Source organism: Amblyraja radiata, chromosome 35 (assembly GCF_010909765.2).
Source record: "Amblyraja radiata isolate CabotCenter1 chromosome 35, sAmbRad1.1.pri, whole genome shotgun sequence".
Lineage (NCBI taxonomy): Eukaryota > Metazoa > Chordata > Chondrichthyes > Rajiformes > Rajidae > Amblyraja > Amblyraja radiata.
The window spans coordinates 20,932,980-20,959,163 of record NC_045990.1 but is presented as its reverse complement, the minus strand read 5'-3'; the positions used below and the strand labels follow the sequence as shown (position 1 = coordinate 20,959,163).

Below are 26,184 nucleotides of genomic sequence, written 5' to 3'. Positions count from 1 at the left end.
GGGGGGGGGGGGGGGGGGGGGGGGGGGGGGGGGGGGGGGGGGAGAAAGCAGGTAGAGAATTCGAGACAGGACAAAGCCTGGCAAGTGATATGTAGATACAAGTGGGGAGGGGGCTGATTGACAGATGACTGTATAAAGGCCAGGCATGAAAAGACAAACAATGTAAGATGAGGATAGAAAAGGTCGAATGATAAATCCATAGATAGATATATAGATGGAAGGGGACGGAGGTAGAGAAATAGGTGAGAATCCGGCTTGGCCACAAGGAATAGGGTGGGTATAAAAGGGGGGGAGAAAAAGGGGAAGCCGGGTTGTTTTTGGATTAGTTACCTCATGTTGGAGAACTCAATGTTAATGCCATTGGATGGTAAGTTAAAGGCGTATACGAGATGTTGTTCCTCCAGTTTTTGCTTGGCCTCACTCTGGCAATGGAGGAGGCCCAGGACAGGTCAGTATGGAAATGGGAAGGGGAGTTAAAATGGTTAGCAACCAGCAGACAATGCCCGAGGCCAGGATCAAACTCGGGTTCCTGGCGCTGTGAGCCAGCAGCTCTGTCAGTCGCACCACTGTGCCACTAATAAACTATATCAGATGTGCTGATATACGATGAAAATTGTTGCATCATGGGTTATCTAGTCAAATCATTTGATATTTCCATCTGCCATTTCTCCGCAGATCCCTGTGGCTGATCTATATCCCACTGTATACTTTGACAGCCTTCCATACATTCTGTTACCCCTGCAATCTTGGTGTCATCTGCAAATTTACTAAATACCCAATAACATTCACATCCAACTCATTTATATATATCACACACATCTATTCCAGAACAGATCCCTGTGGGACTCCACTTGTCACAGACCTCCAACCTGAATATTATGTTTCCACCACAGTCCTCTGTTCTGAATCCATATGACCAAGTCACTGTTTATCCCATGCATCATAATGTTCTGAATCAGCAAACCATGGGACCTTTATCTAATGCCTTACTAAAATCCATGTAGACAACGAGTGGGAGGAGAATTAGAAGTAGAGTTAGAGGGGGGGGAAACAGTTGATAAGGAGAGGCAAAGCACAGGCAGACTTTACTCAGATCTCCCGTGGATTTTGAAGCAATAGCAACAAGGAGAAGCAGGAGAAAACACTTATAGGCTCTAGCCCGAGTGGGAGGAAAGTTAGAAGTGAGTCAGAGGGGGAAAACAGTTGACAAGGAGAGGCAAAGCACAGACAGACTTTACTCAGAGCTCCCGTGGATTTTAAAGCAACAGCAACACAGAGAAGCAGGAGAAAACACTGATTGGCTCTAGCCCGAGTGGGAGGAGAGTTAGAAGTGAGTCAGAGGGGGAAAACAGTTGATAAGGATGCTAGGAGGCTGCAAGGTGACTTGGATAGGCTGGGGGAGTGGGCAAATGCATGGCAGATGTAGTATAATGTAGATAAATGTGAGATCCACTTTGGTGGCAAAAACAGGAAAATAGACTGTTATCTGAATGGTGGCCGATTAGGAAAAGGGGAGATGCAACAAGACCTGGGTGTCATGGTACACCAGTCATTGAAAGTAGGCATGCAGGGGCAGCAGGCAGTGAAGAAAACGAATGGTATGTTAGCATTCATAGCAAAAGAATTTGAGTATAGGAGCAAGGAAGTTCTACTGCAGTTGTACAGGTTCTTGGTGAGACCACACCTGGAGTATTGCATACAGTTTTGGTCTCCAAAGCTGAGGAAAGATATTCTTGCCATAGGGGGAGTACAGAGAAAGTTCACCAGACTGATTCCTGGGATGTCAGGACTTTCATATGAAGAAAGACTGGATAGACTTGGCTTGTACTCACTAGAATTTAGAAGATTGAGGGGGGATCTTATAGACACTTACAAAATTCTTAAGAGGCTGGACAGGCTAGATGCAGGAAGATTGTTCCCGATGTTGGGGAAGTCCAGAACAAGGGGTTACAGTTTAAGGATAAGGGGGAAATCTTTTAGGTCTGAGATGAAAAAAACATTTTTCACACAGAGAGTGGTGAATCTCTGGAACTCTCTGCCACAGAATGTAGTTGAGGCCAGTTCATTGGCTATATTTAGTAGGGAGTTAGATGTGGCCCTTGTGGCAAAAGGGATCAGGGGGTATGGAGAGAAGGCAGGTACAGGATACTGAGTTGGATGATCAGCCATGATCATATTGATTGACGGTGCAGGCTTGAAGGGCTGAATGGCCTACTCCCGCACCTATTTTCCATGTTTCTAGGTATGTTTCTATGTGGTCTCACCAGAGCCCTATGCAACTGCAGAAGAACCTCTTTACTCCGATACTGAAATCCTCTTGTTATGAAGGCCAACATTCCATTAGCTTTCTTCACTGCATTCTGTACCTGTAAGCCAACTTTCAGTGACCGGTGTCGAAGGACGCCCAGGTCTCACTGCACCTCCACCTCACCTAACCTAACCCCATTGAGATAATAATCTGCCCCCTTTTTTTGCCGCCAAAGTGGATAACCTCACATTTATCTATATTATACTGCATCTGCCATGCATCTGCCCACTCACTCAACCTGTCCAGGTCACCCTGCAACCTCCTAACATCCTCTTCACAGTTCACACTGCCATCCAGCTTCGTGTCATCCGCAAACTTGCTAGTGTTGCTCCTAATTCCCTCTTCCAAATTATTTATATATATGGTAAACAGTTGCGGCCCCAACACCGAGCCTTGTGGCTCTCCACTCACCACTGCGTGCCATTCTGAAAAGGACCCGTTCACTCCTACTCTTTGCTTCCAGTCTGCCAACCAATTTTCTATCCATGTCAACACCCTAGCCCCAATACAATGTGCTCTAATTTTAGTCACCAGTCTCCTGTGCGGGACCTTATCAAAGGCTTTCTGAAAATCTAGATACACTACATCCACTGGCACACCTTCATCCATTTTATTTGTCACATCCTCAAAAAATTCCAGAAGATTAATCAAGCATAATTTCCCTTTCATAAATCCATGTCGACGGACTAATCCTTTTACAGCTCTCCAAATGCCACATTATCACCTCTTTAATAATTGACTCCAGCATCTTTCCCACCACTGAAGTCAGGCTAACTGGTCTTTAATTCCCCGTTTTCTCTCTCATTCCTTTCTTGAAAAGTGAAAACCCGGCGCGGCTTTAATGGCCGTGGGACATTCGAACGCCCGCAGGGGGCTCCAACATTGTGACATTTAGACCTGGAGCGGAGCCGTACATCGCCGGCGCAGCCTAAAATGGCCGTGGGACTTACCATCACCCGCCTGGGGCTTTAACATCGGGCTTCAACATCGGGAGAAAAATGGAGAGCAGGGAAAATACTTTGCCTTCCATCACAGTGAGGAGGAGGTTCACTGTGATGGATGTTTGTGTGAATTGGTTGTGTGTCTAGTAGGAATCATTTTTTGTTTGTATGACTGTAGAAACAGAGTTTTGTTTGAGCCTCACTGAGGTTTAAATAACAATAAATATTGTATTGTATTGGATAACATTAGCTTTCCTCCAATCCACAGGAACTGATCCTGAATCTATTGAACATTGGAAAATGATCAGCAATGCGTTCACTATTTCTAGAGCCACCTCCTGAGGACCCTGGAATGCAGACCATCAGGCCCAGGGGATTTATCATCCTTCAGCCCCATTAGCCTACCCAATACTATTTCTCGCCTAATGAAAATGTCTTTCAGTTCCTCTACCCCCTTAGATCCTCTGTCCTCCAGTACATCTGGGAGATTGTTTGTGTCTTCCTTATTGATGACAGATCCAAATAACCTATTCAACTCTTCTGCCATTTCGATTAACAAACGAGTATTTTGTATCAGTCTTCACCATAGAAGACACAAAAAATATTCCAACGCTGGATAAACAGGGGGCGGTAGGAATGGAGGAGCTAAATACTATTAAGATCACCAAGGAGGTGGTATTAGGGAAATTAATGAGACTGAAGGAGGATAAATCCCCTGGGCCTGATGGATTACATCCAAGGGTCTTGAGGGAGATAGCGGTGGGGATTGTGGATGCATTGGTGATAATTTTCCAAAACTCCCTGGAGGCAGGAACGGTCCCAGTGGATTGGAAAATGGCCAATGTAACACCTATATTTAAAAAAGGAAGTAAACAGAAGGCGGGTAACTATAGACCGGTTAGTCTAACATCGGTGGTGGGTAAAATGTTAGAGACAATTATTAAAGAAACACTAACGGGGCACTTGGATAAACATGACTTCATCGGACAGAACCAGCATGGTTTTGTGAAGGGGAAGTCCTGTTTAACGAATCTGCTCGAATTCTTTGAGGAAGTAACAACCCGGGTGGATAAAGGGGAACCGGTGGATGTGGTATACTTGGACTTCCAAAAGGCTTTTGACAAGGTGCCACATAAGAGACTATTGCTAAAAATAAAAAATTATGGGATTGGGGGTAATATATTAGCATGGGTAGAGGATTGGCTAACAAATAGGAAGCAGAGAGTGGGGATAAATGGTTCATACTCGGGATGGCAACCGGTAACTAGCGGGGTTCCGCAAGGGTCGGTGCTGGGACCCCAGTTGTTCACAATTTATATAAATGATTTGGAGGAGGGAACCAAGTGTAATATATCAAAATTTGCGGACGATACAAAAATGGGAGGAAAAGTAGGGGATGAGGAGGATAGGAAGAGTCTGCAAAAGGATATAGATAAGCTAGGTGAGTGGGCAACAACTTGGCAGATGAAATTTAATACTAATAAATGTGAAGTCATTCACTTTGGGAAAAAAAATGATAGGGCAAGTTATTTTCTAAATGAGGAGGAGCTGCGTTGTAATGCAACGCAAAGGGATCTAGGGGTATTAGTACATGAATCACTAAAAGTTAGTATGCAGGTGCAGCAAGCAATCAGGAAGGCCAATGGAGTTTTGGCCTTTATTGCTAGGGGGATTGAGTATAAAAACACGGAGGTCTTGCTGCAGCTGTACACAGTATTAGTGAGACCACATTTGGAATACTGTGTACAGTTCTGGGGTCCATACTTAAGAAAGGATGTACTAGCCCTGGAGGCAGTGCAGCGAAGGTTTACAAGATTAATTTCTGCAATGAGGGGATTGACATATGAGGAAAGGTTAAGTAGGCTGGAACTCTACTCTTTGGAGTTTAGAAGAATGAGAGGCGATCTCATTGAAACATATAAGATCGTGAGGGGCCTTGATCGGGTGGATGCACCGAGGATGTTCCCAATGATCGGGGAAACTAGAACTAGGGGACATAGTCGCAGAATAAGGGGGGGCTCTTTTAAAACTGAGATGAGGAAGAACTTCTTCACCCAGAGGGTGGTTAATTTATGGAATTCACTGCCCCAGGGAGCAGTGGAAGCAGAAACGTTAAATATATTTAAGTCTAAAATAGATGGTTTTTTAGCTGCCAAGGGGATAAGGGGCTACGGGGAGAGGGCAGGGATATGGACCTAGGTATGGTTAGTATAGTAAGACCTGAGTGATCTCCTGGACAAGTGTCGATCGCCTGGATTGGGGTCGGAGAGGAATTTCCCGGATTTTTTTCCCGAATTGGACCTGGGTTTTTATCCGGTTTTTTGCCTCCCCCAGGAGATCACGCGGTTCTTGGGGTGGAGAGGGGTGATAGCGGTATAAAGGGGAGGGTAGTGTCTTGTGTTCTGTGTCTTGTGTCTACTGTTTGTGGGTAAGTGTGTCTGTTTAGTGTTCAGCCATGAGCGAATGGCGGTGCGGGCTCGACGGACCTGGTGGTCTACTCTCGCACCTACTTTCTATGTTTCTATGTTTCTATGTTTCCTTGTTGCCCATAATAATTTCACCAGTTGGCAGATGCTGTTGAATGTGGATAAATGTGGGCTGATGGATTTTGGTGGCAGTGACAGGAAGGCCAGTGTTTTCAGATTCTGATAAGTGGTGGCACCATGAGACCTGGTGTCCATGTGCATCAGTGGCGGGATGGGAGCATGCAGACGCAGCAGCTGATAGCATGACAGATGATTGGTTGACCTTTGCCGTGGGAGGATTTGAGTTCAGGAGCAACAACCCACAGGCCCCTTGTGAGTGCACCGGGAGTACAGTGTGCACTTCCCATATCGGAGGACGGATGATCTGATTACAGAACAAATTCAGCAAAGTTTTACAAGACATTCAGGTTTTCCAACTGAAAGGAGAAAAACATTCAGTTCTTGCAATTGAAAGGAGAAGGTGACAATATTAAAAGGTCAGAAGATCATATTTAGGGAGCAATTGACAATAGGAACAAAGAGTGGAACTTTTAAGTCAGCAGCCACTTCATGAGACACATTAAGTTTTGTAGCTGAAAGCAGTTCGCAACCTGGAGTGACCTACTTGCGGGTGCATGATAAGGAAGGCAGACACTAGAGGAGCTGTTGGGAGTGACTGTGCTGAAGGTAACTGTGAGACTTTAGCTCAACAGGGTTTGGTGTGGAGGGTAATGGTGGGATAAGGTGTGGTCAGTGCTTTTTCTTTCTTTCGTAAATCTTCTGTTGTCTAGTACTGTAGAGACGGCAGTTAGGGAAGGAAGAGAGGAGGCACCTTCCTCCTGCAGGATGTGGGAAGTCAGGGAAACTTACAGTGTCCCTTAGAACTACACCGGGGTGAGGTGTGCGCAGCTGCAGGTCCTTACAGGTGGCGTTAGGGCACTGGAGCAGCAGCTGGACGATGTAGGGATCATCTGGGAGACTGAGAAGGACATAGATAGCACAGTTACAGTTAGGTGGTCATGCCGAGAGTATGGGCAGAATGGAGACGGTTGATCACCAAGAAAGGGAGCAGGCAGAGAGTACAGTAATCCCCTGTGGCCATTCCCCTTGACAACAGGTATGCCCTTTTGGATACTATTCAGTAGGGGGATGTCTGGTCGGGAGAGCAGCAGCAGTCAGGTTTGTAACATTGGGCGTGGGTCTGAGTCACAGCATGGAAGGGTGAAGACAGGCAGAGCCAAGGTGATAGGGGACTTGAATGGAGAAACAAGGGACTGCATGTGCTGGATTATAAAAAAAAGACACAAAGTGCATCAGTAACTCAATGTGTTAGGCAGCATGTTTCAGTTTGGGATCCTTCATCAGACTTTTCAAACTTCAGGATCTTTCTTCAGATGAAATATTTTAAATGGCGTCTGCAATCGGTGTTCCTGACCTGAAATGTCACCTATTGAAGTTCTCCAGAGATGCTGCCTGACCTGCTGAGTTACTTTATGCCCATGTGTAGTACTGAACTGTTTTGGTCATCCAGCCACAGGAAGGATGTCATTAAGTTGGAAAGCAGACAGAGAAGATTTTCGAGGTTATTACCATGACTTTAGGGAGTGAGCTATTGGGAGAGGTTGGGCAGTCTAGGACTTTATTCATTGGAGTGTAGGAGGCTGGAGGTAGATCCTTCAGAGATGTAGAAAGTCAGAAAGGATTTAGGTTGACACAGCTGGTCGAGCTGCTACATCACAGTGCCAGTGACCTAGGTTTGATCCAGACCTAGGTTCGATCCTGACCTTGGGTGTTATCTGTGTGAAGTTTGCACGTTCTCCCTGTGACTGTGTGGGATTACTTTGGGTTCTCCGGTTTCCTCCCTCATCCCAACGATGTGCAGGTTTGCAGTTGAATTGGCCCTCTCTCTGCAAATTTCCCCGAGTGTACAGGGAGAGGATAAGAAAGTGGGATAAAACAGAACTCATGTGAATGAGTGATCAATGGTCAGCATAGTCTTGGTGGACTAAAGAGCCTGTTTTAATGCAGCACCACTAAACCAAATAGATAGTGAATGCACAGTCTTTTACCCACAGCAGGGGAATCAAAAACAAGGAGACACGTGTTTATGGTAACACAAACCTGATGGAGGCTTGTTCACTCAAGGATGGTGGGGATATGCAATGAGCTGCCAGAGGAGGTAGTTGAGGCAGGTACTATGAACAACATTTAAACGCACTTTGACAGGTAGACGGATAGGAAAGGTTGAGTAGGATATCAGACAAATGTGGCCAAATGTGAAGAACTTTGATCAGCATGGACAAGTTGGGCCGAAGGGCCTGTTTTCATGCTCTATGGCACTGGCTCTCTGGTAGATACTGGATGGCAAGACTGATAAATGGAGAGACTGTATTCGTTAGGGCCACCTTCATTAGAATTTAGGAGAATGAGGGGGATGTCATAGACTACTGGACACCAATAGAATTGGATACAGGAAGGTGTTCCTGATGGTCAGGGACTCTCAGGCCAGAGGTCACAGACTAAAGGTCAGGGGTCAGCCAGTTAAGAAGGGGGCTGACAGGAAATGTCTTCTCCCAGAGAATGGAGATTCTGTGAAATTCTCCACCACTAAAAAGTGTTGAAGCCAAATCATTAAATATATGTAAGTGGTTGGATATTTCTGGGGGTTAAAGGGAACAAGGGCTGTGGAGAAAGCTGCAACTGGACACAGAGCGTGGGTGATCAGTCGTGACCATTCTGAATGGTTGAACAGGATCGATGGGCCAAATGGCCTGCTCCTGCTCCACATTCTGTTGCTGTGATACCCGGAAGCCCACCTGCCCTGGTCCAGTCTGTAAGTGTGGATGTTTGGGCACAACAGCCTCCCCATTCACCTTCAACTACAAGGGATCCTTTACTTATGAATAGTCTAAGAAAATGAGTTGCTTATTTATTTTGCCGAGCCCTGGCTGACAGGTAGTGATACAAAGGATAGAATAGAACGATAGAATGAACGTTCTCAAGTGAAATTGTATTCTGACTCACCAAAGCACGTGCCATTTGTTGCTTTCACGTGTCCTTCTCCACAGGTTTTGGATGAAACTAGAAACGTCAGATGGCTGTTGTAAATCACTGCAAAACAAACCAGAACAGGGTTAGATATTGGAAGAATCCATGTCCATACATTATTCTGTTCCCACAGAGCTGCAAAGAAGGAGATTGATTTTACTTCGGAGTCACGCGAGTGACTACGTGAAGAACCCGCTCAGTGCGCAGGCGCGGCATTACGCCAGCAGTGCAACAGCGGCTGCCACGGGAGCTAGGCACTCCCGTTACAGGTTGAACCGGACCGTCAGGTGAGTACCCTGAGGTCGGGTTTTCTTTTACAGGTGAGCCTTTTTCTGATTGTGTTTTTTACAGGCAGAGAAAAAGGCTCTGGAACAAAACTGTCCCCCGTTTTCCCGTTGGGGAGGGGGGCAGCAACAGGCGGTAAGAGCGTTACCCGGTGTTCCGTAATTCCCCGACACCGTGCCGAGGCCAGCCCGCTAGTACCTGAAGCAGCGGGCTGGACGCATAGCCACTCGAGAGGCATCCGGCAGGTGTTCCCGATGTCGGACGGGACGTCTCTCCACCCGCATGGGGGGAGAGAGAGCCGCCTGAGCCGCTGGAGCGGCTCACGGAGCAGGTGCCTGCGATACGCGCTGCTTGAGGGGCGCTCTCGCTACTACAAGGCACAAAAGCTCCAGAAGAACCTGTCCCCCGCTCGACTCCAGCGGAGGAGCGTTCCATTGCAGGGGGGCAGCAACAGGCGGTAGGAACAATTACCGGTCGCTCCGCTATCCCCATCACCGCGCCGAGCCCAGTCCCGCTAGTGCCTGAACTGCGGGCTGGATGTCTAGCCATCCGAACAGGCATCCGGCCGGTGGCGTCCGATTCGTCGGACGGGGACATGTCTCCACCTAAATGGAGGAGAGACAGCCGCCTGAGCTGCATCCAACAGCAATTGGAGCAGCTCCAGCGAGATGCGCAGAAAGAGCGCTCTTGCGGAGGGAGGTCAGGCACCCCCTCCACAGTGCTTCATGCACTGCCCTCTGCTCCCTCATTACTGGAGGCTAGCATTGGAGACCAGGGCTGGGCTGGTCTGGAACAGGGGCAGGCGGACGAATTCGGGAGTATGCCAGGGGTGCAGGAACATGAAGAGCTGTTGGGTGTGATGGACCGCTTGTAGCAACCCCACGGGCTGGAGCACCGCTGGAACCAAGAATGGCGGCCAGCATCAACCATTACTGGAAAAGGTGCTCGCTGAGGTGCTGAAACAACACACAGCACCAGAAAACGGTGAGGCCCTCAAAGTAAAAAGTGTCAACAGCCAAATCTGGGGGCATGTGGGTCACACATCCAGACCCAAGAACTCAAGCTACAGCGGATCCTAAGGCTCCTGACGTCAGCCATCACAGCCTTTGCTCGTTCCGTGGAGACCACGGAGATGGATACCTGCCAGCAGGATGTGCTGGCATTAATGTGTACCACACAATTTGAGATCAACAATCTCCGGAGGGAAACATAAGACCTGCCCTCAATCCCAAATTTGCTGGCTTGTGTAAAGCCCCAGCTGCGGAGACGGCGCGCTGCTATTTGGGAAAGATTTCAATAAAAAACTGAAGGAGATGCAGGAAGCATCAAAAACCTTCGGCCTAATGAGGGCAGGCCCCGGGACGAGCAAACCAAGACCTCCGATACCCAAGCGGCAGCACCCCACGGCATCCACCAGTCGACGTCCGCAATATGGGACTGGTGAACGCTTGGGGTCCGCACATTATCCCCAAAGATCTTTCAGATCAGGGCCCGCAGCGGACCCTCTGGAAAATGCGCCTCCCCCCAACATCGCCAGCACGTCAGAACAAAGTCTTCAGGAAAATGAGAATCGCCAATAACCATGGAGGTAGGTGGGTCTGGTCCCTACCAGCATATAGAGAATAAGGGTGCTATATTAACAGGGGGGAGATTACACTTGTTTAAAGAAGCATGGGGTATGGTCACGAGTGACAAGTATATACTCAACAACATTACAGGATATAAAATACAATTCATGTCAGAAAAAACGCCGCCAGTTCAACAATGGCCCCAAAGGGTATTTCTCCCTCCGTCAAAGAGAAACGTGAGGGACAAGCTGAACTGGTGAGACTTATCACAAAGGGGGTCATCGAAAAGACCAAACATGAACCTTTGGAATTTGTATCGAATATATTCACTAAAACCAAAAAAGATGGTGTCTGTCGCATCATCATTGACTTAACATCACTAAACAAATTTGTTAAGTATATACATTTCAAAATGGAGACATATGTTACTGCCAAACAACTGAATTCCAAAGGACACTTCATGGCAAGCATTTATCTTAAAGATGCTTACTATCTAGTACCCATATACAAGGATCATCGCAGATACCTAAAATTTATCTGGATGGTACAAAGCATTGCCCTATGGGCGAACTTCAGCCCAAGATTATTCACCAAAATATTGAACCCAGCCATGGCAATACTAAGAAAACAAAAACATATTGTCATGGCATATCTGGAGGATATTCTCATAGTAGGGAAAACGATGGAATTGGCTGTGGCAGCAGTATCAGCTACAAAACAGCTCCTCGAAACTCTGGGGTTCGTCCTACATCCAGATAAATCTAAGTTGAAGCCATCCACTATCATGGACTACCTGGGCTTCACAATTAACTCAGTCCATATGACTGTTACCTTGCCAAAGGCAAAAATGGTTGAATTAGCACAATCATGCAACAAATTAATGGTCAACGAGCGACCAACTATTCGACAAGTAGCAAGAGTAATTGGGGAAATGGTAGCAGCATTTCCGGCTACACAATTCGGACCTTTGCACTATCAAAAGATTTACAGAGAGCAAAGGTACGGGCAATAAAACGACATACAGGTCACTATGATCGTGTCATGAACTTACCCACTGAAGCAATATCAGAAGCTACAGTGGTGGGCAGAAAACGTTTGGCATAGTTTCAGCCCTGTCTTTATCACCTAACCCTACTTTAGTTATTCAAACAGATGCCAGTGCTCAAGGCTGGGGAGCGACTAACTCCATATCCAGCACAAGTGGTAGATGGACTAAACTAGAGTCATCATTACTACTTACACTGGGCATTAACTATCTAGAGATGTTGGGCGCCTTTTATGGTTTAAAAGCATAAGTATCTAATATGCAGCACTTGCATGTTCGGTTACAAATTGATAAATACTACTGTGATGGCTTATATTAACCATATGGGTGGCATAAAATCATTATCATGCGACAAATTGGTCAACATGATTTGGCAATGGTGTGTCGAAAGACATATTTGGCTATCAGCTACTTACCTACCAGGTAAGCTAAACACCCATGCCATGAGAAAATTAAACGCCTGGGTTGCAAGTTTGAACAGACCTTACCTGGAACTGGGATTGTCCAAACAAACCATCACCACCATGTCGGCATCCCTTCGAACATCCACCAAGAGGCAGTACTTAACCAGCATCAAAAAAGGGAGAAGTACTGCCCAGGAAACATGGGACAACATACGCAACAGCTACAGCCACCAACATACTGGAGTTCCTGGCCTATCTACACCACGATGTAGGGATCAGCTACAGTGCCATCAACACAGCGCAGAGTGCTCTTTCTGCTTATCTCAAACCAGCGGCCAGGACAACAGGCGATGGGATCCCATCCACTGGTGGTAAAACTGATGAAGGGCATTTACAATATCAAGCCCTAAGCCCAGGTATACCCATATTTGGGATATCAGTGTGGTCCTGACATATCTCAGGGAATGGCCACCAGCCAGATCCCCCGGCCTCGAGCAAGCTACACTAAAGACGCTCATGTTGATGGCACTTGTATCCGCTCAGAGGGTCCAGTCACTACACCTATTGCGACTGGACAACATGATCACAGCTCCAGACCAGATCTGTCGTTATCCAGCGACTGGTCAAACAGAGCAGACCAGGAACACCTAATCCAGTCGTGGCTTACCCACCAGAACCACGGTTATGTGCCATGACCCACCTACTATCCTACATAGACACAACCAGAATATTCGAGGGAGATGAAAAGCCTTGTGGGTCAGTCACAAAAACCTTATGGTGGGGTACGAGCCAAACCATTGCGAGATGGCTCAAGCAGGTGCTAGAAACTGCTGGGATAAACACTAACATGTACAAATTTTATTCCACCAGGGCAGCATCCATGTCGACGGCTAAAGAATGGACATGCCTATAGACCACATCCTGGCTACAGCAGGATGGTGGGAAGGGAAAAGACCGTTCAGAAATTTTATAATAAGCCGTTGGCAAAACCTGGTTTATTTGCAGTAAAGATTTACGAACTGCAAATATTTAATTTAAGCCCAGGGGAGCAACTTAATTCTTTGTTGTTATTGTTTAAAAAATACCATTGTGTTTTTCTACAAATAGACTCATTGGTTCATTACGATAACACTTCCTCCCTCAAGAACTTCGGCAGTGAGTGAAATGAAACTGTTACACGGTTTGAAATCACAGAGCTTTGAAATCTTCACGTAGTCACTCACGTGACTCCGAAGTAAAATAGTAAGATTAAACGAGAACTTACCAGTTCGAAGTTTGATCTGTATTTTATGAGGAGTTACGATGAGGGATTACGTGCCCTCCGCTCCCACCCTCATTATATGGATCAAACTAATAAATTGATGTCTCCTCTCTTATCTTTACTATGTTTACTTCAAAATAACTGTGTCTATCTGTGATTCCACACCGCAGCTTGGAAGTATGCCGCGCCTGCGCACTGAGCGGGTTCTTCACGTAATCCCTCATCGTAACTCCTCATAAAATACAGATCAAACTTCAAACTGGTAAGTTCTCGTTTAATCTTACTATTATGGTTGTTTTTTGTTTATTTTATTAGAAGTTAATACAGTACAAAACAATACAGTGGCACCTAATTTTAGGTGCCAACTATGTCATACCGTAATCCATTCTATGTACAACCTCTAGTTTTATGTTATGAGAAGGAAGTAAGCAAGACAAGAAAAAGAAAACAATAGAAAGGGGAAAAGAGTGGAAAAATAGATGGTAGAGAGTAGAAAAACTGTGAAGTGTGTATATAAAAATAAAAAAAATAAAATAAAAAAGAAAAAGTGGAAAGTAGAAATAGAAGAGAAGGTCCCTTAAAAGAGAATTTTTCAAATCTATATTCGGAGATGTAAATCTATCCACGTCATGAACTGAAATCAGCAATCCTTATGGTACCGCTGCATCACATGATTCCAAAAAGTCGATGAAAGGAGACCAACTCCTTAAGAATTGGTCATATTTATCTATTAGTCGGAGTCTCATTTCTTCAAGGCGTGCTATGTCCATCATATTCCTAATCCACATTTTAACAGTTGGTATGGTTGTATTTTTCCAAAATTTAAGTATCAATTTCTTTCCAATTATTAACCCATAATTAAAAAAAACATTTTGGTCTTTATTTAAATTGGTATCTTCTCCTATTATTCCAAATATAATCTATTCCATTTTGGGTTCTATTCTTGACTTGAAGAGCTTTGTAAATATATCAAATATATCACTCCAAAATTTATTCAACTTTGTACATCCTACAAATGAATGTGTTATATTAGCGTTTTGAAACAAACATTTATCGCATCTGGGAGAGACGTTTGGATAAAATTTATTCAACCTCGTTTTTGAATAATATAGTCTATGTAATAATTTGAATTGAATTAAATTATGTCTTGCATTAATAGAACAGTTATGTGTATTCATCAAATACTTTTCCCATCTATCCTTCGAGATCTTTATCATTAGCTCATGTTCCCAATCTTCCCTTAGTGCTTCTGTTGAGGGTGATTCTCTATATAATATATTATTATAAAAGTATGATATTAATTTTTGTGAATCAGCCTTAATATTCATTGCTTCTTCTAAAGGGTCTAAAAATATAGTTTGAAATCTATGTGTATATTTCTTCATAAAGTCACATACCTGTATATATTTAAAATATTGATTATCCTTCAATTTAATTTTAATTTTAATTGTTGAAATGATAACAGTTTGCCCAATTCATACATATCCCCTACTTTCCTAATCCCCAGTCTATCCCATTGTTGATATGTGTTGTCGATGAGAGAAGGTTTGAATGCGGGGTTGTTCAATAGTGGGGTTAGTACTGATAAATTATTTAATTTCAAGGATACTTTTATTTGTTTCCAAATTCTTATTATATTGTGAATAATTGGGTTCTTCTTATATATTATACTATTCAATTTTATCGGTGAGAGCAGGATCGTTCCTATATCGTGTGGATAGCACTCCTCTTTCTCCATTCTTATCCACTCCAACTGCTGAGTGGAACTATCCAGCCAGTACATTATGTTCTTAATATGCACTGCCCAGCAGTAATACATAAAGTTAGGTAATGATAAACCCCCAACTTCTTTAGATTTGCACAAATGCTTTCGTTGAATTCTATGTGTTCTGTAATCCCATATAAAATTAGTGATAGTGGAATCTAGTTTTTTGAAAAAATATTTTGAAATATATATTGGGATCGCTTGAAACAAATATATTAATTGTGGTAAGAAAGTCATTTTTATAGCGTTAATTCTACCTATCAATGAGAACGGAAGCGTTTTCCAAAATTTAATCATATCATTCAGTTTAGATAGATAGATAAGATAGATAAATACTTTATTAATCCCCTTATTCAGGGGAAATTCTGATGTCCATGCAGCACACTAATAAAAATACAACACAGTATTCAAAGAAATTCAACACCAAAACATCCCCCACAGTGATTCCCACTGTGGGGGAAGGCACAAAGTCCAGTCCCCATCCTCTTGTCCACCCATAGTCGGGCCTATTGAGGCCTCCACAGTCGCCGCCACGGCGCCCGATGTTCTCGCCGGGTGATGGTACTCCGGCGTCGGGAGAACCCTCAGCAGCTTGGGGTGCCAGGAACGGCCGCCTTCCCACCGAAGCCTGCGGCTTCCAAGCCAACAGACCACGCCAGACGGAGCTCCGCACACTGGTGATCTCGGCGAGATGTTAGTTCAAACGCCGCAGCTGGCCGCTCCGCAGAACCGCGGCTCCACGATGTTTTCCTCGGCGGTCCCAGCATACCGGAGTTCCAGCGCGGCGACCCAGGAAAGGCATCCCCGCTCCGCAATAGCGCTCCAGCGCTGTGCCGCCGCCAAAGCCGACGTTCCGCGCCGCCGCCGCCGCCAACGTTCTGCGCCGCCGCCACCGCCGATGTTCTGGCCAGGTCCTCAGGGAAACGTCGCTCCAGGACCCGCTGGTAGGCCGCGAGGACAGGTCGAAGTCGCTGCTCGGAGGAAGGCAACCCCTCCGACCAGGTAGGGACTTAGAAAAGCAGTTTCCCCCTTCCCCCCCACCACCCCCCACACATAAAAGATTTAGGCCCCCTGACTATACATTTAACGAACTAAAAATAATAAAAAAGAAGGGGAAAAAACGGACAGCTGCAGGACAGGCAGCCGTTCAGGACAGCGCCTCCTCCGGATATACAACACAGTATTCAAAGAAATTCAACACCAAAACATCCCCCACAGTGATTCCCACTGTGGGGGAAGGCACAAAGTCCAGTCCCCATCCTCTTGTCCACCCATAGTCGGGCCTATTGAGGCCTCCACAGTCGCCGATTATGGTTAATGCTTTGCCAATTATGGTTATGATTATGATTATGATTAATGCTTTGCCAATTGACAACATTAACAGAAGAGTTCAGTAGCTCCTCAAATATGTGATGAAGAAGACTGCTAAGTGCTGTTAAAGTTCGTCATACACCAGTTAGAGTTAGTCATACAGCAGAGAAACGGGCCCTTGAGTCCTTGCAACAATCAACCGCCCACCTCTATCAATCCTACATTTTATATACACTCCTCTGCCATTTGATCCTCGTCTTTCTGACCCAGACCACGATCAGTAGGGAGAGGTAAAAACACATCCTCCACAATAACTCTCAACACGGGTATCCCACTGGATCCCTGCTCAGTCCCTGCTATACTCCCAAAACACTCGTGACTGTGTGGTCAAACTCAAGAGTCAAGAGTATTTTATTGTCACATGTCCCAATCAAAAAAAAGATTAAGTAGGAACTGCAGATGCTGGAAAAATCAAAGATAGATAAAAATGCTGAAGAAACTCAGCGGGTGAGGCAGCATCTATGGAGCGAAGGAATAGGTGAAGTTTTGGGTCGAGACCCTTCTTCAGACATGTGTGGGTGTGGTGGGGGCAGGAAGAAGAAACAAAGAGGCGGAGACAGTGGGCTGTGGGAGAGGAAAGAGGGACTACCTGACATTGGAGAAGTCAATGTCCATACCGCTGGGGTGTAAACTACCCAAGCAAAATATGAGGTGCTTTATGGTGGGACTCACTGTGGCCATGGAGGAGGCCCAGGACAGAAAGTTCGGATTCGGAATGGGAGGGGGAGTTGAAGTGCTGAGCCACTGGGAGATCAGGTTGGTTATTGCGAACTGAGCGAAGGTGTTGGGCGAAGCGATCGCCAAGCCTGCACTTGGTCTCACTGATGTAGAGCAACTGACACCGAGAGCAGCGGATGCAATAGATGAGGTTGGAGGAGGTGCAGGTGAACCTCTGCTGCACATGGAAAGACTGTTTGGTTCCTTGGATGGAGTCAAGTGGGGAGGTAAAGCGACAATTGTAGCATTTCCTGCGGTTGCAAGGGAAAGTACCAGGGGTGGGTGGTTTGGGTGGGAAAGGACAAATTGACCAGGAAGTTATGGAGGGAGCGGTCTCTGCGGAAAGCCTAAAGGGGAGGAGATGGGAAGATGTGGCCAGTGATGGGATCTTGTTGGAGGTGGCGAAAATGTCAGAGGATTATCTGTTGTATGTGACGCCTGGTAGGGTGGAAGGTGAGGACAAGGGGAACTCTGCTTGTGTTACGATTGGGGGGGATGTGGAGTGAGAGCAGAATTACGGGGTATAGAAGAGACCCTGGTGAGAGCCTCATCTATAGTTGAAGAGGGGAGCCCCCGTCCTCTAAAGAATGAGGACATCTCCGATGCCCTGGTTTGGAACACTTCATCCTGGGTGCAGTGGAGGCGTAGACGGAGGAATTGGAAGTAGGAGAGTCCTTACAGGAAGCAGAGTGGGAAGAAGTGTAGTCCAGATAGCCATGGGAGTCAGTGGGTTTATAGGAGATGTCGGTCAGTAGTCTGATAGCTGCGATGGAGATAATGAGGTCTAGAAATGGTAGGGAGATGTCGGAAATAATCCAGGTGAATTTGTGTGCCGGATGGAAGTTAGTGGTGAAATGGATCGTCAGTGAGTTCTGTATGGGTACACGAGGTAGCACCAATGCAGTCGTCGATGTAGTGGAGGTAGAGTTCGGGGATAGGGCCACGGTACGCCTCGAACAAGGATTAAAAAAAGAGATTCCTACTTGCAGCGGCACAACAGAATATGTAAACATAGCACTCTGTTAACAATATGATCAATGAATTGGAAATTTCAATATATATAAATATATATATATATATATTAGTACCTACACACAAAGGAACAAACAATAATAGTGCAAAAAGATAAAACCAGTGTCCCCAAGTATGTAGTTCAGAGCTTATTTAGAGGTTGTAGTGTTTAATAGGCTGATGGCTGCAGGAAAGAAGCTGTTCCTGAACACTGCAGATTTCAGGCTCCTAAATCTTCTTCCTGATGATGAGCAGGGGTGATATGAGTGTGGCCAACGAGGCGTGGGTCTCTGATGATGCTGGCTGCCTTTTTGTGGCAGTGACTCTTGTAAATCCCTTAGATGGTGGGGAGGTTAGTACGTGTGATGGACTGGGCAGTGTTCACCACTTTTTGCAGTCTTCTTTGCTCCTGGGCGTTCCATCAGTTTGTAGATGACACCACTGCAGTGGGCCGGATCACTAACAACGATGAGCCAAGAATACAGAACAAAGTAACATTGTGTCAGGACAATAGCAGTAAGACAAAGGTGCTATTTCTTGACTTCAGGAAACAAGCTGGAAACAGTAGAGAGAAGATTTACAAGGATGCTGCCAGGACTAGAGGGTCTGAGCTATAGGATGTTGAGTAGGCTGGGACTCTATGCCTTGGAGCACAGGAAGACGAGGGGAGATCTTAGAAAGGAGTTTAAAATCATGAGAGTAATAGATGGGCTAGATGCACAGTCTCTTGCCCAGAGTAGGCGAATCGAGGACCAGAGGACATAGGTTTAAGATGAAGGGGAAAAGATTTAATAGGAATTTGAGGTAGACAAAAGTGCTGGAGAAACTCAGCGGGCGACGCAGCATCTCTGGAGATGTTTCAGGTCTAGACCTTTCTTCATTCTGAAACATTGCCTATTCCTTCTCTCCATAGATGCTGCCTCACCTGCTGAGTTTCTCCAGCATTTTTGTCTACCTTTGATTTTTCTAGCATCTGCAGTTCTTTCTTAAACATAGGAATCTGAGGGGTAACTTGTTCACCCAAATGGTGGTGGGTATATGGATAAGATGCCAGAGGTAGTTGAGGCAGGGATTATCCCAATGTTTAAGAAACAGTTAGACCGGTACATGGGGAGGACAGGTTTGGGGAGATATGGCCCAAACGCTGGCAGGTGGGACTAGTGTAGCTGGGACATGTTGGCCTGTGTGGGCAAGTTGGGCCGAAGAGCCTGTTTCCATGCTGCATCACTATAACTCTATAACATTGTGGAGTACATGACCCAATCAGCAACAATGATGCAAGAATAGAAATGGTTGAGAGCTTCCTTGGCATAAATGTTATCAACGGTCTGCCATGGACCAACCACATTGAAATGACAGCCAAGAGGGTACACCAAGGCATCTATTTCTTCAGGAGACTAAGGAAATTTAGCATGTCTCCAATGTAGACATTCTTCTATAGATGGATCACAGAAAGCATAATGTTGGGTTGCATCACAGCTTGCTTTGTTAACACCTCTGTCCAAGTTCACAAGGTCACTTGCACCTTCTCTAACCTCATCTACTGTATTCGTTGTTCAAGATGTGGACTCTTTTACATCATCAAGAACAAATGTAGAATGGGCGATCGTTTTACGGAACACCTTCGCTCAGCCCGCCTGAACCTACCTGATCTCCTGGACACTTTCATTCTCCTTCCCATTCCTACACTGACCTTTCTGTCCTAGGTCTCCTCCATTGTCAGAGTGAGGATAAACCAAATTGGAGGAACAGCATCTCATATTTCGCTTGGCAGCTTAGTGGTATGAATATTGATTTCTCTCACTTCAGGTAGCCCCAACATTCCCTCTCTCTCTCTCTCTCTCTCTCTCTCTCTCTCTCTCTCTCTCTCTCTCTCTCTCTCTCTCTCTCTCTATCCCTTCCCCACCCATCGCACTAGGTTCTCGTTTTCACCCTACAAACAGCTAACAATAGCTTGTTACCTTTATCATCGTTAATTTTTTGCACATCTTTTATTCATTGTTTTTTATCTCTCTACATCATCGTTTATATCTCTCATTTCCCTTATCCCTAACCAGTCTGAAGAAGGGTCCTAACCCAAAACGTCACCCGTTCCTTCTCTCTAGAGATGCTGCCTGTCCCGCTGAGTAACTCCAGCTTTTTGTGTCTATCTACAAGATATTATACAGAATTATGGAAGTAGCTCAATCCTTCACACGGACTACACTTCCCATCACGGACTCCATCTGCACTTCATGCTGTCTCAAAAAAGCAACATTCATAATCAAAGACTTGGCCCGCTGTATAAGTAAAACCTTTAGTATTGCAAAGCCTAATGGGATACCTGGCACAATATTGTGCAACCTGGGTGATTGATGCAACCTCAGCAATGCAATTAACACATTGATCTACAGAAATTGTCATCTGTGTGCATTACGTCCAGACCATTAAAAGTCGTCTTTGTTGTATATTCCACATTGATCTACCCAACATCATCAATAATCATCTTGGTGTATAAATTTCCTGTTGTTTTCAACTATTGTTGGAGATGTGATCACCGCCTTTGACTGAGACGCATCTCCCCATGCGCAAGTAAAATAAACCAACTGTTGATGGTTAATGATTTGAGTCCTTGGGTCTTATTACGGGTCCAGACTTCAAGACCACCTTGGTCATGCCTCCTTATCCCACTCCTGACAGGTGAAAGACACAGAAACTTGAAAATGTGCACCACCAGACTCAGGAACAGCCTCTTCCTCTCTATTATCAGGCTACTGAATGCTCCTTCCATAATTAATAATAATAATAATACATTTATGGGCGCCTTTCAAGAGTCTCAAGGACACCTTACAAAAATTTAGCAGGTAGAGGAAAAACATGTAAGGGGAATGAAATAAATAGTAGAGACATGACTAGTACACAAAGTAAAGACAGAATTCAATTCAAATTCACCTGTACCCCATTGTGGATATTGGACTTTGTCTCTTAATCTGTGGCGCTACATTGCTGAGAACTTCTTTCTGCATTCTGTATCTTTCTCTTCACTCTACCTATTGTGCTTGAGTTTGGCGTTATAGTGTTGATGTACAATATATTCTTATTTGTAAGACAGCATGCAAAACAAAGTTTTTCACTGTTCTTCAGTACACGTGACAATAATAAATCTAGACGTAAAGCTAACTCCCCTCATATTCTACCCTTCACCCACACACTGAAGACAATTGCATAGTAGCCAATTAATCTACCAATCTACACATCTTTACGATGTGGGAGGAAACTGAAACACCGGGAGAAGTCTATACAGTCATAGGGAGAATGTGCAAACTCCACGCAGTCAGTGCCAAGGAATGGATCAAACTTCTATCCCCTGTGCCTCCTGAGCTCCCTAGATGCATGGTTCAGTGGGGATGCCACCATCTTTACTCCTCTCCAAGTCACATCCTATCTCCAATGGGCAGCATAACCACAGTCATTCAATGACGTCCTGGAAATTCTACTGCAGCAGAACCTTCATTTCACAGAGATCAGTGGCCAGAGAGGCTGATTCTACAACCCATAATTAGCCATCGTCATCAATCCCAGCATTGCCCATGACACCTGCATCCTAAATATACTCTCTCTGGAGCAAAGATAATCGGATTGTTGTCGATGGCAGTAGGAAGGGCTCTTCAATGCAAGTGGGTAAAGCCGAGGTGGAATATTGTGCAGGGGGGAGAACTCAAGAAATCACCTCAAACATGTCCCAAAAGATCTATAACAAAGTTCATTTTAAACAATGATGCCAATTTTGATGTGTAGAAAGGAACTGCAGATGCTGGTTTAATCCGAAGTTCGACACAAAAGGCAGGAGTAACTCAGCAGGTCTGATAGCATCTCTGGAGAAAAGGAATAGGTGACGTTTCGGGTCGAGACTGGTCATTAACCTTCTTCAGGAAGGAATCTGTTCTTGTTACCTGGGCTGGGTTTGTGAACTCATACCCACAGTAATGTACACAACACTTATCCATCGGGTGGCGCCACCGTTGTGGCTGCCTCGCCAACACTCTGTTCATCCACTTCTCTGTTTCATTATTTTAAGTATGTCTTGAATGTTTGTTTTAATGTTTTTTGGGATGTCTTATGTGGTGGGGTGGACTTTTTCCAGTCACTTACCTCGACAGAGATGCAATTTATCTCCGTGTCACATCTCCGTCCCCCCTGCGGCCTAACAACGTGGAGTGGTACGGCCTTTCCTGGAGTCCGTCTCGGGGCTTCAAGCCGTGACTTACCATTGTGGGGACTGGGATCCTTTGCCGAGGATCGCCAGTGAAGGATCTCCGACCTATGGATCCTGTGGACTTTAACACCGTGAAGCAGCGGTCTCCGGTAAGAAGAGGCCGACTCGGGAGCTCCATGCTCCATTCGATCCTGATGCCAGAGTTTCCATCATCCTGACGAGATGGCTTGAGCAGTGGACCGTCGGCAGCAGCAAGTGCGGAGGGTTCAGCCCCGATCACGGGTGAACAAAGGAGGAAGATGACTGAACTTTATTGCCTTCCATCACAGTGAGGAATATTGATTCTACTGTGGTGGATGTTGATGTTAAACTTTATTTTATGTGCTGTGTGTATTTTTGTTTTTTCACTTATTATGGCTATATGGTAACTCAAATATCACTGTACCATAATTGGCACATGTGACAATAACTATGAACTTGATATTGAACTTGAAATTGAACATAAATGCTTCCTAGGTTCTAGGGCAGGTAGTGAAGGAAAACTGATGTTGCCATGCCAGTGACATGCACAGTGACACGCAGCACAAACTCCCAGATGGCCTCAGCCTTTCCACAGCTGAGCACAAGACCCGGCCTGCAGGAGGAAGCTTGGTGGCCTGGTGAACTGTGGCCTGGAAGGGGGAGCCTGCCGAGCTGTCCCCTGCTCATCCCCCATGGACCACAGCCAGTGATGATGACGGACGTGAGGGGCGAGGAGCAAGGCTGGTAGGAGAGGAGAGGGAACGGAGGTCTGGCCTATCATGTCCTCAAGGTCGGCTGCGGTATTTGCATGTGAACAATAAAATAACAATTGAACCATTGAATATCCACCTTATAATCTGTTAGTAGTTGAACAACAGACATTGGGCTAGATACCTGACCTGTTCTGTAGCCCTGGTGGTGTGGGATCTCAAATAAACAGTCCTCAATTTCACTTCATAATGCTTCAAGTTCCTGAGAGTAAATCAGCAACCTGTCTTGGAGTAGTCACAGCAAAGCAATGGCCAAGAAAAGCACTCCAACCCCTCTGCTTCCTTAGGAGGCTTAGGAAGTTCAGTATGTCCCCAACAACTCTCACCAACTTTTACAGATGCGCTATAAAAAGCATTTTATCGGGATGCATCACAGCACGGTTTGTGAACAGCTCCATCTAAGACTGCAAGAAATAACGGAATTGTGGACATAGTCCAAACCATCACACAAACCAACCTCCCTTCCATTGTCTCCATCTACACTTCCACGCTTCCTCTGCAAGGCCACCAGCATAATCAAGGCCAAGTCTCACCCTAGACACTGCCTCTTCTCCCCTCTCCCTTCAGGTAAAAGTGTGAAAACACATACCTCCAGATTCAGGGTCAGTGTATTCCCTGCTGTTGTCAGGCAACTGAACCATCCTATCACCAACTGGATACCAACTTAGCTGACATCTACCTCATTGGAGAAGCTCAGATTATCATTAATCGGCCTTTACTGGACTGTCATGTACTAAACCTTATTCCCTTTATCCTGTATCTGTACACAGTGGACGGCTCGATTGTAATCATATGTAGTCTTTTTGCTGACTGGTTAGCATGCAACAAAAAGCGTTTCACTGTACCTTGGTACACATGACAATAAACTAAACTAAAACTAAGCTTCTTGCATGTCACTGAGATACCATTTGGGTATGGTAGGTAAGCAGTTAAGAAGGCTAATGTCTGTTGGCTTTTATTGCATGTGCATTTAAGTAGCAGGGTAGAAAGAGGATAGGTACAAGGATAGGAAATGTTTAGAGGAATATGGGCCAAACGTGGGCAAATAGGACTAGCTTAGATGGGGTACCTTGGTCGATATGCACTAGTTGAGCTGGAGGGCCTGTTTCTGTGCTGAGTGACTCTACAAATAGAAAAAGCACCCTGCTCCAAACCATCGCCTGTCCATCCCCCCCACAGATGCTGCAATGACCTATTGAGTTCCTCCAAAACAGTATTTTGTTGAAGATTGCAGTATCTGCAGTTTTTTGTGTCTGGAACTTTTTCGTCCCAGCTGTTATCATGAAACTAAAATGGTTAGAACTGGTGAGCGGTCCTGAGATACTATTTGTCTCATTGAAGACCCTCTGATTATCATTAATCAGACTTTATCATGCACTAAACTTTATTTCCTTTATCATGTACATGAGATAATAATCTAAACTCTTCCCACCAGGTGGCAGTATACTCCATCAGCTGGAGACTCAGATGGTGAAGCTTCCTCGTGCATTGAGAGCTCCCACCACGTCCCTTGGACAAACTTGCTGCCATGTAACCAGTACCTTAGCAATGGCACCTCACTGGGAGCATTGCAGATACATGTGGTTCTGTGCAGGACAAAATAACAGGTCCACTAACCATCAAACACTAATCCAATATCAGACATAGACATATTAATCCCTTTTATTTTAATTCACCCCATATTCTGACCAACTCCACCCAGATTCTATCATTCACCAATCACTCAGGGCAATGTACAGAGGGCCATTAAATTACAAATCCACACATCTTTGGGATGCAGGAAGAAATCCGAGCTTCCAGTTTGGGTTTTGTGAAGTCTTTACCCGAGGGCAGCAAAATGGTGCAGTTGGTAGAGTTGCTGTGTCACAATGACGTCAGGTGCCGCCTGTGTGTAGTTTGCATGTTCTTCATATTACTGTGTAGGTTTCCATCATTATCCCAATGACGTGCAGGTTTGTGGGTTAATTGGCCTCAGTAAATTGACCCTTAATGTGTAGAGAGTGAATGTGAAAGTGCAATAACATAGAACCAGTGTGAACAGATGATCAGTGTGGACGCGGTGGGCCAAAGGGCCTGTTTCCATGCAGTATCTTTCAATCAACTATCACTTACTCCAGATCTCATCACAGTCTTAGTCCAAACAGGAATCCGGGGGCTGAATTCCAGAGTGAACTTCCAAAATCCGACTTCCTCACCCATTCTCAAAGCTCCTCATGCTGATTGGATTTGAGGAACGTTTAAACTATCAAAAATATAATTTAGGTTCTTGACTGCTCAACATTACATTGGGGATGAATAGACTGAGATGAAGAACAATGATGCTTCCTCCCTGTCACTAATCCAGGTTTGCTTTGGAAGAGAATGTTGTGTGCTTTCCTTCATCTGCCTGGACTTGGTTCACACTGACATGGCTGACATAAAGCTGCCTCTCCAATAGCCCGGCACCAATTCAGTTGTTTGGTGCAACCAGTCATAGAGGCATAGAGAAACGAGCACATCAGCTCAATTCATCCATGTCCACCAAGATACTTCATTCAAGCTAATCCCATTCACCCATGTTTGGCCAATATCCCTTTAAATCTTTCCTATCCATATCCCTGTCCAAGTGTTCCTGTTATTGTATCTGCCACAACTACCTCCTCTTGCAGCTCATTTGGAGTCACCACCCTCTGGGTGATGATTAAAAATAATGAGGTGCCTACTGCTCTGATTCACAATCGCAGCAGTAACTGAATATCTCAGTAAGGCTCTTTAAAGCAGACTTAGATCAGAGTTGTACGAGGAGGTTTCTCATTATACAGATGGTCACCTATGTTTGACTTCTATTGTTTTTACAGAGGAATTCAAGGTCTAGGTGAGTGTGGAGAGACTGGGTGCAAAGGATGGGGAATTGTTTTGTGGATATAGAAGTTGTATTGCAAAGCTCGTTGAGGGGAGATTAAAAAAATGTCTTCAAAAGCACAGTTGATAGAATGAAGATGGGGAAGCTTACCTGTGATTGAGGGTTAG

The 26,184-nt window shown here is 45.2% G+C and overlaps 1 protein-coding gene across 1 annotated transcript in view; it reads right to left on the bottom strand.

Moving 5' to 3' along the window:
* Positions 1–26,184, bottom strand: part of LOC116991819 (adhesion G protein-coupled receptor E2-like) — a 157,268-nt gene that overhangs the window by 119,847 nt on the left and 11,237 nt on the right. Inside the window, exon 2 of the mRNA XM_033050784.1 lies at positions 8,739–8,825. Coding sequence (XP_032906675.1) covers positions 8,739–8,825 — 87 coding nt within the window. The remainder of the gene's footprint in view (positions 1–8,738; positions 8,826–26,184) is intronic.